This window comes from Mus caroli, unplaced genomic scaffold (genome assembly GCF_978045245.1).
Source record: "Mus caroli unplaced genomic scaffold, Mus_caroli_1 scaffold_7, whole genome shotgun sequence".
NCBI lineage: Eukaryota > Metazoa > Chordata > Mammalia > Rodentia > Muridae > Mus > Mus caroli.
In genome coordinates this window covers 131,620,871-131,631,916 of record NW_028227262.1, presented here as the reverse complement: position 1 = coordinate 131,631,916, position 11,046 = coordinate 131,620,871, and the positions used below count along the sequence as shown (strand labels likewise).

Below are 11,046 nucleotides of genomic sequence, written 5' to 3'. Positions count from 1 at the left end.
GTAGTTCTTGTGCCAATTACTGAAGAAAGTCTGTGGAAGAGGAGCATTTCTCATCTGTGAATCACGATTCTAAGAAAATCTCTGAGGGCTGGTGTGAATACTTTTGAAAACACCAGTGCTTATTATTTCATGTGAGTTGTTGAGGAGATAAGGCATTGTTTATAGTTACAGAAATGTATAGGAAAATAGAACCCACACTCCCTTTTCTGTCTAGTTCTACTCTTTGGCCAGGGATATTTGTCTTGATTAATCATGATTCCAAAGTAACGAGTCAGAGTTTGAGGTCTTCATTACTGCTGGAGGATAATGAGCAAGGGGCAGGTGCCAAAGCCTAGGTGGATGGGTCGACTTTTGGGGACTCGGGTTCACATTTGTCTCTTTTGCCTGAGAGTGATTTGGTTGGCAGATGACCTCCACCTGTGATACCCAGTCCCCAGATGTTTACAGTTTGGCTTGTGAGGCTCTGCTAAAGGGACTGTTGTGAGCAACTGGCTGAGTGGATGGATACCAGAGGCATCCTTGTCATTTGATTATGTGAATTGGGTTTGCAGACAGTAATGTGATTCCTCTGAGAACTTAAGAAAGCCCATGATGCTATTAAACTAGGAATGGGTGGACTGTCTGGGGAAAGCCAGAGGCTGTAATTACAAGGGCTTTCCCAGGGCCAACTGGTACTCGAAAAACACAAAATCAAGTGGAGTCCAAACATAATCCAAATGTTAAATTGATCACATTACTCAGATATTTTTAAATCCTTCTTTAAAATTTTTTGAAATTAAAACATAATTACATCATTTTCTCCCTTTTCTTTCCTCCCTACAACCCTTCCAGTGTACCTCCCTGCCCTCTTTTCTTTCAAATCCATGGGCTCTCTTTCTTTACTTGTTGTTTCTTATGTTGATCAGATTTTAATTATGCTGTAATCAAGAGGTAGAAAACAACCCAAGGGAACGGACTGTGAACTATTTGCTGTTGGAAGTGGCTCTTACTGTTCATTACTTTTTGGGGCAGCATTAAATAGAAATTTAATTTGGTCCATGAAAAATGAGTAAAAAAGAAAGGTTTCTAGATTTTCCCCATAAACCAGTGGCCATCTGTTCTATGTTCCCTGGTCCAAGGGGCTAGGCATTGAGTCATTTATCGGCCAAGTGTTTCTTCCCCACCATATCTCATCTTCCCTGTGCCACTTAATTACACTGCATCTTGACACTGTCTCTCCTAAATATCACATGAGGCTATGGTTACCAATTATTACCCAGCTATCTGAAGGCTTTTTGCATTACTTGTATAGAAATTGTGGGTAGGAGAAGGGAAACTGTTTTTATGTAAGAAAACCTGGGTCTTAGAGCACCTCAGACCAAGGAGCTAAGTTTCACAGCAAGCCCTGGTGTTCAGGCCCTATTGCTCTAGGCCTTAGAAGTCAGTAACTTCAGGCTCCAGTGACTCAGGTTGGGGGCTTCTTGTTCCGGGCTTTAAAGCCCAGTGAGCCCCAGACCTTGGCAGCTATAGGAATCCTCAGCTTGCAATAGCAGTAGGTGTTGGCAGCATGAGGCAGCAAGTAGCAGCAGGTGGTATCTTCTATTGTTATAGCTCTTATTTGGTACTAGAGCTTTCAACAGAACAAGTATTACAGCTGTCAGCCTCAGCATCTTTAGAATCCCTAGCCCTTCATCTAATCACAACATCTAATGTGAAAACCCTTCATATAGTGTTGCAGCTGTTATAAAGGGCCGCTCAGGCTGATGTCTTGGACATCTAAGACTTGGTAGCTCTCTAGAATGTGCTTGTACCAATCCTAGACCTTTTCACAGAATTCTCTCTCTCTCTCTCTCTCTCTCTCTCTCTCTCTCTCTCTCTCTCTCTCTCCCTCTCTCTCTCACTCACTAAAAATGCTACAGAGGAAGCAGAGTCATTTAATACACTGACCCTTGTGATGACAAAAATCCAGTGTTCCAGTGTATGTTGTTTCTAATAGTCATGTCTGGGACAGTGCCTTTAGGAGCTACAGTTAAGTTTCAGTAGCAGGCAGCAGTGGCTGCCATGCAGCTTCTTCAAGGTGCCTGCCACATGCTCAAGTTAGCTAGTGTTGGCACAAAGAGGTCTAACTATTGATTTAATAGTTCTACCAATACAGTGAAGGTACCAAAGAATGGTCTAAGAGCTGTCAGGGCATCACGTAGCCCAAGCCCCCAATGTCTAACCTTATTTAAAGAAACATTCAATGACCAGCTTATGAAAAAGACTTCTCATTAATAGAAGCAATAATTTAATAGTATTTTCGGTGCCGTTATGGTTTAATTTTGATTGTCAACTTAATTAGATCAAAACTGTCAGGTGATATGCAAAGCATACCCCTAGAACTCTCTGTGGTAGTGTTTCCAGAGGGAATTGGATCATGAGGATTCTTACCTAATAAATGATAAAAACCCTTGATGGAATCATAATGTCCTGGAATTATTGGAAGGAGGTGGCAAAGGGTAAGAGGAGCCTCGTTGGAGTGAGTGTATTATTGGGTGTGCATCTTGGGGATGTATCTTTTCCTGGCTCCTTTCTATACCCCTTTTCCCTCTGCTTCCTGATTGCTAGGATGTTCACAGCTTCCTAGGTCACATTCTCACACTTACATGTTCTAACCAGCTTCTGAAGCCAAGTTACCATGGACTCGGTGTTCTGAAACCGTAAGCTACAATAAATTATCTTCCTTTAAGTTATTTATATCTGGCATTTTGGTCACAGTCAGGATGAAGTACAATGGTTAACTACACCCCTTTTGCTTCAGATGCCCTGGCATCTACTGCAGTAAGAGCAACTGGATTGTGGCTGATTTAAAACTTAGCTTTTCTTTATTCAGAAAGCAGACCTTTTCTATTTTTGCAGGTTGTTCTTATCCTCTCCTGTTTGTACAGAGGAAATCAAAATGACTCACCCAGCTGATGCTGAGTTCTAGTGCGTTTACTTCCCTGCTTTCCAAGATACATCGTGTAGATTTGTTGTTGTTGTTGTTGTTGTTGTTAAAAATCAAAGAACAAACAAACAAACAACAACAACAAAGCCCCAAACAAACAAATAAATTAAGCATTATAAAATGGAGGAAATCCTAAGAATTATTCATTCTGCCTCTAAAACCAAGAAGCTTCATGCTTTCCCAGACCCCCGAGACACGTAGCATAGTCCCAGGTGAGCTTCAATACTTAGTCTCTTTTCTAAGTGCTATGATGGGCTCTGTGACTGCACTTTTCACAAAGATTTGTCCTAGCCTGTCTGAGATACCAATGTTGAAGATCTTAGGGGAGAGGGAGAGGGAGGGTGAGCTAGAAAAGTACTCCTAACTAAAATTTCAAGAAGCCTTGTTTAAAATATTAGACCACTGGCATTAGGCTAAGGACCCTGTATATCACCACATCCCTTCCTCTTCTACCAGGGGACATTTTGATAGTGTCTGAATGTATTTGGCTGTGATAATTAGAAGACAAGGAACTTGCTTTTGGCATCTACTAGGTATAGACCAGACTATCTTGTGTATAGCCTACCTTTTTTATGTCCACTCCCTTACACAAAGGGTTAAGAAGAGGGAAATTCCATTGATAATTTTTGGCTTAAAATATTTTGCTGAAATGTCTTTATGCAAACCACCTCCTTTTCAGATAGTCTAAGTAGCTGTAGAAATTTCTGTAAGACACAACCTAATCCTAGAAAGGCTAGTGAGCATCTCTAATATGGGACTACATTGGGATGCCTTGCCAAGTTCTGTCATCCTTAGAACCTAGACTAACAGGGAAAAGGCAATGGAGACTTTTCTAGGGGAGAGTTTGTGCCCATCCAATGGACTTTTACTGCTTGAAATAACCAGCCTACACATTCTGTTGTTGCAAATTGAAATGGAAGATCATGTGGTCTCATCTTTCTAATCAAGCTGAGAAAACGACATTTTAGTCTACAGGAAAAGCAATAATTCTGGAAGGTTAACGAGAATGCATTAGATAGTGCAAAGTGACACTGTATTTATAACTAGGGCTACATATGGCATGTTAGCACCCAGAGGCGCCAACCATTGCATAGCAGCCATAATGAAACAGAACAAAACAGAATAATATTCCAATTCCAAATGTAAGTCTTCTCTATTCCCTCACATGAACAGCCATCAGGAAAGTAAGTCAGTTGTTTTCTCTGATACTCTTTACAAGCATGAAAGATGTCTCTTGATCGGGTTGTTGGACGGCTCCTCTTGAGAAAAGATGAGGGAATAGGTCACATAACCTGAAGATATTGCTTAGCAGAGTTTTGGCAAGACTACCAAGAGTCTAAAATAAGAAAGTTAACACCAAAATTTCACTTTATTATGTTTTGATTTCACAGAAAATGCCGACTTGTAAATAACAATAGTTCTTTATAACAACCTACGTGACACTTTTATTAGCTTATGGAAGTGGGAGGTTTGGTTAAACAGGAATCCATGGGAATATTGGGGAGAAAGGAAAAACAAAACAGAACAGCCAGGGCTGGAAATTACTATAGTTTAGAAAAATAATGATCATGTTGGATTTCAACCTACTTGTCACTTTGCTGATCCCCAGACAAATATAAAGTCCATCCTCAAGGGTCAGTGAAACTTGTCTCTGCCTCAGGAGAAGGTCAAAGTCACGTTGCCTCACCTGTCAGCTCACAGTCAAGCATTTCTTTCCAGAAGTCCAACACATGCCTGCCTGGCTATTTACCAGTTTTTGAAGTATCCAGGTCTGTTTGTGAAGTGCAATTGTTGCTCTTAAGATGAGAAAACCCAGATTGTAATAAAGAACTAGTTACAAAAGAGGATTCTGATCCACTGGACACTTCTCTGAGTGTTTATTTTGAAATAGTGCAAGAGGTATGTGTGCATGTGTTTGTGTGTTTATGTGTGTGTGTGTGTGAGGGATGGATGAATGTATTTCAGCTGTGTGAGACACAAGCCCCAGGCCAAACTTGAAAAGCTGAGAATATGGTCCAGGGGTGTTCAAGCACAGCCATGCAGGGGCTCTGAGATGGTCTGCTGTAACTCTACCACTGATGGCAAGGATCTTCTCTAAATTATGATGCCTGGGATAGTCACTGGGAAGCTTGGTATTCCGACTTGAAAGATTATCTTTTTTGAAAAAAAAACCCAACACTTGAGTTTGTTTTGTTTAATAGCAATAATTCTAAGATGAAGGAATATAGTAGTGACGGTTTAAAAATAATTTTGCAATAAATGTTGATAATTTCAAGTATAAAGAACTATCCAATGGGTTCTTGAGTTCTATCCAGGGCCCTTGAGTCTCAGGAAGAAGGTGCTTGATGGGAGAGAAGCGACAACATCAGAAAGGGCAGGCATGACCAACGAGAATGGAAAATGCCACTGCCCATGATTACAGAACTTGACCAGTCATTTGAAAGGTGGCCAAAGCTGTCCAAAGCTGGCAAGTTCTTTTCTCCATATCTGGTTCCATCACCTGACATCACTCAAATGTAATAACTTCACCTCTCAGGTGTCTGTTTCAACCTGGTGATGCCCAAATGTTCCGCAGAGCCTTACACCATCCTGACCCCTTCCCTGCCCTTGGAAACCTGTCAGGCAGTGAAGGAGCACACTGGAATAGAGCATGCTTATGGTTCCAGTCTTTTCCTTTCCTGCAAAGGCTAAAGACACTTGAGGGGAGAACTGACCCCTTGAGAGAGGACATTGATTTCAGCCTAGAAGGGGTCATGGGAGGGTACTATAATTGGAAGGTTACTCGACAAAGCAAGTGTCAAGACAATAGACAACTGTCAGCAATGCAAACAAGTTTAGTAAAGAAAATCCATTGGGAAAAAAAATCCATTTGCAGGCTAAGTCTTAGGGTTATGTTATGATTATTCCATAGAAACCCTAGTTAACTAGACAAGATGTATTGTGAAAATATATTCCAATAGTATAGGAAATTAATTAAAGTTAACCAAGGCCTAAGGAACCAATTTTAGTATGACTTTAATTTGCAGGGGGGCAGGAGGGGGAGTTTGACCTGAATGGACCTCTTCCTTATTTTGTTTTGCTAATAAAGTGTGATAGAATTTTCATAATGACCCAAGATAATCAAGGTCTTAGAGTATTTCAGACTTCCAGAGTATCAATCTTCCATTAAGTCCTAAAGAAAGTGAGTTTGAAGTTATTGTTTTAATTGTTTATATTATTTTCAAATATAAATGTCCTCTTTTTGGAAATAGAAACAGATGGGATCATTTCACTTGCTTTTTCCTCTTCTGCCCCCGTCCCCCCTGCAGTGAGACCCACTGCCCTCTGCAGGGACTGGCCCCATGTCTTCACACACTAGAGCCAAGTCTACAGGCTTCAAATGGATAGGCCTTGTTTCTTTGATGCTTATCAGAGGGATATATCTCAGCATAAAAAGAAAATCAGGAATCTAACATCTCAGCAATAATAATTAAAAAGAGATAAATATCCACTGGAGGCTAAAATTCTGTAGTCTCTGCTCAGCCCATCTGAGGGAAACTTGTTCCTTTGAATGGACAAACGAACCTTTTTCAAGTCCTGCTTATGTGGACACTGGGGTCCCAGCTGCTGTTTGCAGGAATCCCTTCAGGTCTCCTGAGTAGTTTGCCCTAACTGGGAGGAACTGCTATCCTGTAGAAAGCTTCCCCATCCTAAAGATATCCATGGACTTAAGAGTTCACTGTTAATTTAGTAGCATAAAGAGATGGTGGCTTTGGGACCCTCATGAGAGCTTTCCCAGTGTCCAAGATACCGGAAGCTGTGACCCCACCAGGTCTTCCCTGTGCTAAGCCCTGAGTTGCCACTTTCCTGCTCCTTGTTCCTGTTTACTGACGTCATGATACGCCAAGAGAACAGATGGAGATGTGGCTCAGGGGCAGAAGCACTCGCCTGGCAAGGACAAGACCCTGGTTTGACCCCTGTCACTAGAAGGGGAGGGAAGAAAGGGAGGAGAGGAGGACAGACTTGGGTTCAGTCATTTTGAGATGGGTGAGAAGCTAATATCAGCTCTGACAAGAACACCAGCCATTTGCTGTCCATGAGCTTTAGGCTGAGTGATTTGTACAAGGATGGAAAAATGAAGACCAAGTATGAGATATCAAGAAAGTACCAGTTGATGCTGACTGTATACTGGAAGACATCCTATTAGCTACGACAGCTCTACGAAGAATTTATATATAGAAGAAGAACCAGATTGTGCAGTCTGAAGAGAAGTAGACTTATCAACTTCATTTTCTTTCATCTAACACCAAAAGCATAAATTGGGGCCTGTGGCCACTCCATTTTCTCTGAATGTCCTCTTCTGGCAGAAGTCAACCCCTATTTCCACATTGATATTCCTGTAACTACAGCTGTATTGTTTAAATATGGTCTCCAAGTTACAGACTGCGTGTAATATGATACAGTCCTGTTACCAGCTTTAAAGGATTCGTCCTGTGCTATCTTACTCTAGGCTGCATTTCTCACATCTTGCAAGCATTAAACAAACACAGGACTGTCAGGCCTTAAGGTTGGTGAATCCTGGCCAATGTTCTTCAACATACAACATAACTTTCATGGGATTCTGAGTATGGGAGAGTGGGTCCCAGGCTCTGAAGAGCTCTCTGTCAGCAGTATACTGGTCCTCAAAATGGGCATGCGCAAAGTAGTCTTAGTCAAAAATTTCACTGGGATTTTACTGCTTCCTTTCCTTTCCTTTCCTTTCCTTTCCTTTCCTTTCCTTTCCTTTCCTTTCCTTTCCTTTCCTTTCCTTTCCTTTCCTTTCCTTTCCTTTCCTTTCCTTTCCTTTCCTTTTTTTTGCCATACAAGCACATTTATGATATTCCACTCACAAAGTTATTATTATTTTTTAAACCATATTTACCCAGTAGTTAAATAATATTGCTAGATCATCCATTCCCTTTTCAGATTCTCTCCAGAGCACACTGAGAAGTCTCATCTCTTAAGAATCCTTAAACTGATGGGACAGTGAGGAATAGCAATCACTTTCTAAGGTGTTGGCTGACAGGAAAGTTCAAAATAACACAGTCTGAAAGGACAAACATTCTCACCCTATTATATCCAATATCCAATAAATATCCAATAAATTCTTTGAAAACATACATGTTTTAACCTGATGTTTATTGGAAGCCATCTTTCTCTAGACAGTCACCAAGGATGCTATCAACAGCTATCACTTAGTTAAAGCCCTTGCTTAGTTTTTTTTTTTAAATCCGAGGAAATTTTGGTGTCAGCTGATTCTGCTTTCCATCCCTACCCTGAGCCCCAGGGAAGCACAGACTTTCTGGACTGTTAGAATCTGGGAAGACACAGAGGAAGCTCCTTCGCTATGTGATGTTTCTCCCCGAAGCCAAAGAGGAAAAAGGAAATGTCCAGGTGACAGTGGTGGGGGGCCATGACCCTCCTCCTCTAACAGCCTGTCATGCCATTTCCAAAAAGAAATCAGCAGGAAAAGAGGTGACATCAGAATGCCCAAGATAGACAGAATAGGGTGTACTTATGTGCAGCAGGTGGTTCCCGGTCCTGGCGCCCCCAGAGAGGAGAAAAGGGGTTTCTGTTGAGATGAAGGCTTCATGCCTTAAGAAAGAGCCCCCTGAAAACAACCCAGAGGTCCAGTGTCTTTGAAGATGTAATTGGAGTCCTTGAGGGAAGAAAAGGCGAATATGACCTCTGCTGAGGTCATGTAGGAGTCGCCCAGTCGGCACTCTTGGGGGCCTTGCATGTGTGCACGTCCAGGGCCTCCAGGCAGTCCTGACAGCGCACGGCACAGCACCAGTGGAATTTACACTCACACTTGGTCATCCGGGTGACATGGGATGTGTCATAGCCTCTCCCACAACACATAACTTCGCAGCTGTCCATGCCTCGGGAAGTCAAGTTGCACACACGACCTGCTGTACCCAGGGAGCCTGGAAGACAAGCCAGAGAGATGTCACTAGAAACATCTGGGCAGTGCACAATAAGCCTTGACAGAAGAGTCATGAGATTCATCCTGGTGAACAGAGCCTAGCCCAACTTCCTCCTAGCTTTCTGAATCTGTGTTCTATAGGCCCCTGTGTTGCAGCTGAGAGGTGTCCAGAAGGTATCGGCTAGAAAAAGTGGACAAGATCCTTTGGCTTTTCCTTAGTAATCTGAATCTAAAGCTCTTACTTTTACCTGCATTGACTTTCCATATTGCCATTAGTGGGCCTTACATCGAAGGGCTATTGGGTGAGCATGGCTAGATAAGAAAGTAAAAAGGACTTATCCGGGTTCTTCCTCTTTTAACTTCAAATCACAAAAAGGAAGCTGTGGCCAAGGCCAGCTTTCTCCAAGCGTAGGAAGTATTGAACCTTGAAAAGGAGAAGAGCCCATTTCCCTAGACCTGCTTACACTTAGTGGACAGAGAACCCAAACTGTACCTGCTGGGGAACGGGTCTCATTCATGTGAGGCTTTGAGGAGGGAGGGCATCGCCTGGCTTTGCCTATCACTACAGGAAGTGTGTGAACTACCTATTTGAGGCCATAAATCCTACCCTTCAAAGAACAAATGTAGCCTTATATCAATGTCACATTAGTTAATCAATGTTACATTTGCTAAATGGAGTCCTGTTTCTTAAAAAGGAATTTCAAAGACAGAGGTGGGTGTGGTGGCTCACATATATAATGTCCAAAGTCACTGCAAAATTTATGACCAACCTGGTATACATACTGTGTTCCAGAGTACTCCAGGACATATCATGATCCTCTATCTTAAACAAAGAAATAAGACGTACAAAGAATATAATAAAACCTTTTATTTACTTTGTCCCTGGGATAATCAAGAGTACCTGACAATTTCAGAGAGTTTCCTTCAGCTGGCAATGACTTTTTTTTTTTTTCAATGATCTTTCAAGATGAGCCATTGGTTGCCATGGTTTTTGCCATCACCCTCTTCTTTTTTTAAAAAAATTTTTTTAAATATTTTTTTTATTATGTATTTTCCTCAATTACATTTCCAATGCTATCCCAAAAGTCCCCCATACCCTCCCCCGCCATCACCCTTTTCATTGGCTCAGGATAGGTACCTGAGTCATCCCAGTTCAGTAAGGTAGAATTCCTAGGAGAATGTTGCCATACATAAACTCAGTAGCCCCCAGCTCCTTGACTCTAGGCTGAGCTCTGTGGATAGGCAGAGAGCCACAGGAAGATATGAATAAAGCACATCAGGAAAAGGAATCCTGTCAAGTTAGACTATTATTTGGTTCTGTTTCCATCTCTTCTGGAGGCCTGGCCACACACTGACCTTGGAGGACCTAGAGATGCTAGCATTTTTCCTATAAAGTGGTTTGAACACAGTCTCTTGGGTATATGAGGCAAGCAGTCTGCCAATGAGCTACAACCCCAGCTAAAGCTTGCTATCCTTCTATTAACTGCCCCTTTTAGCTTACTAGAGGTTCCTATTTCTATTACAACCCACAATGCTACATAACTGGCAAACACGCAGAAGAAAAATAAGTACAGGGAGAAAAAGATAATGAATTGAGTTTTTTCACTTATACCTTGTGACACTGTTTATCACTCTCTGTTCTGTGTGGAAATTATCTGTGTGAGTGTCATGCTGCTCTGCCTGTGCAGAATGAGCAGGGAAACAGCAGGGTTCAGGCAGGGTATGATGAGGTCAAGAAAAGCAGAGTGTGGGCCAGACTTGCTGTGCGTGATCAGCTGCGGAAAGCAGGAAGACAGGCAGAGGAGTTTCCTGAGGACAGGAAGGATGGCAGAGGGCCGGGTCGGGGTGGAGGGTGGGTCAGCCAGGATGGCCCTGAGCCTACATCATGCTGAAGAAGCAAAGGGTTAGAAGAGGGAGCAGCTGGGCCTGGATTCAGGGTGACCATCAGGACAGTCCCCTAAAAAAATTCACCGATTGTGCAAAAGGAATGCACACTGCCAAATGCTGCCTTTTAACATCACACCCATTATTTCATCTGATAGACATTTAGCAGACATAAATATGTATAAGATGCTGTGTTGGCTACTTGGGGTTTGGGAGGCAGGGAAAATATAGTGACTAAGACACTGAGCAGAGG

General features: G+C 42.2%; 1 protein-coding gene across 1 annotated transcript in view; it reads right to left on the bottom strand.

The window, feature by feature from the left end:
- Window positions 1-5,144: 5,144 nt before the first annotated feature.
- Window positions 5,145-11,046, bottom strand: part of Wnt2 (Wnt family member 2) — a 44,250-nt gene continuing 38,348 nt past the window's right edge. Inside the window, exon 5 of the mRNA XM_021164957.2 lies at window positions 5,145-8,910. Within this exon, the coding sequence (XP_021020616.1) occupies window positions 8,681-8,910 (230 nt within the window). The 3' untranslated portion in view covers window positions 5,145-8,680. The remainder of the gene's footprint in view (window positions 8,911-11,046) is intronic.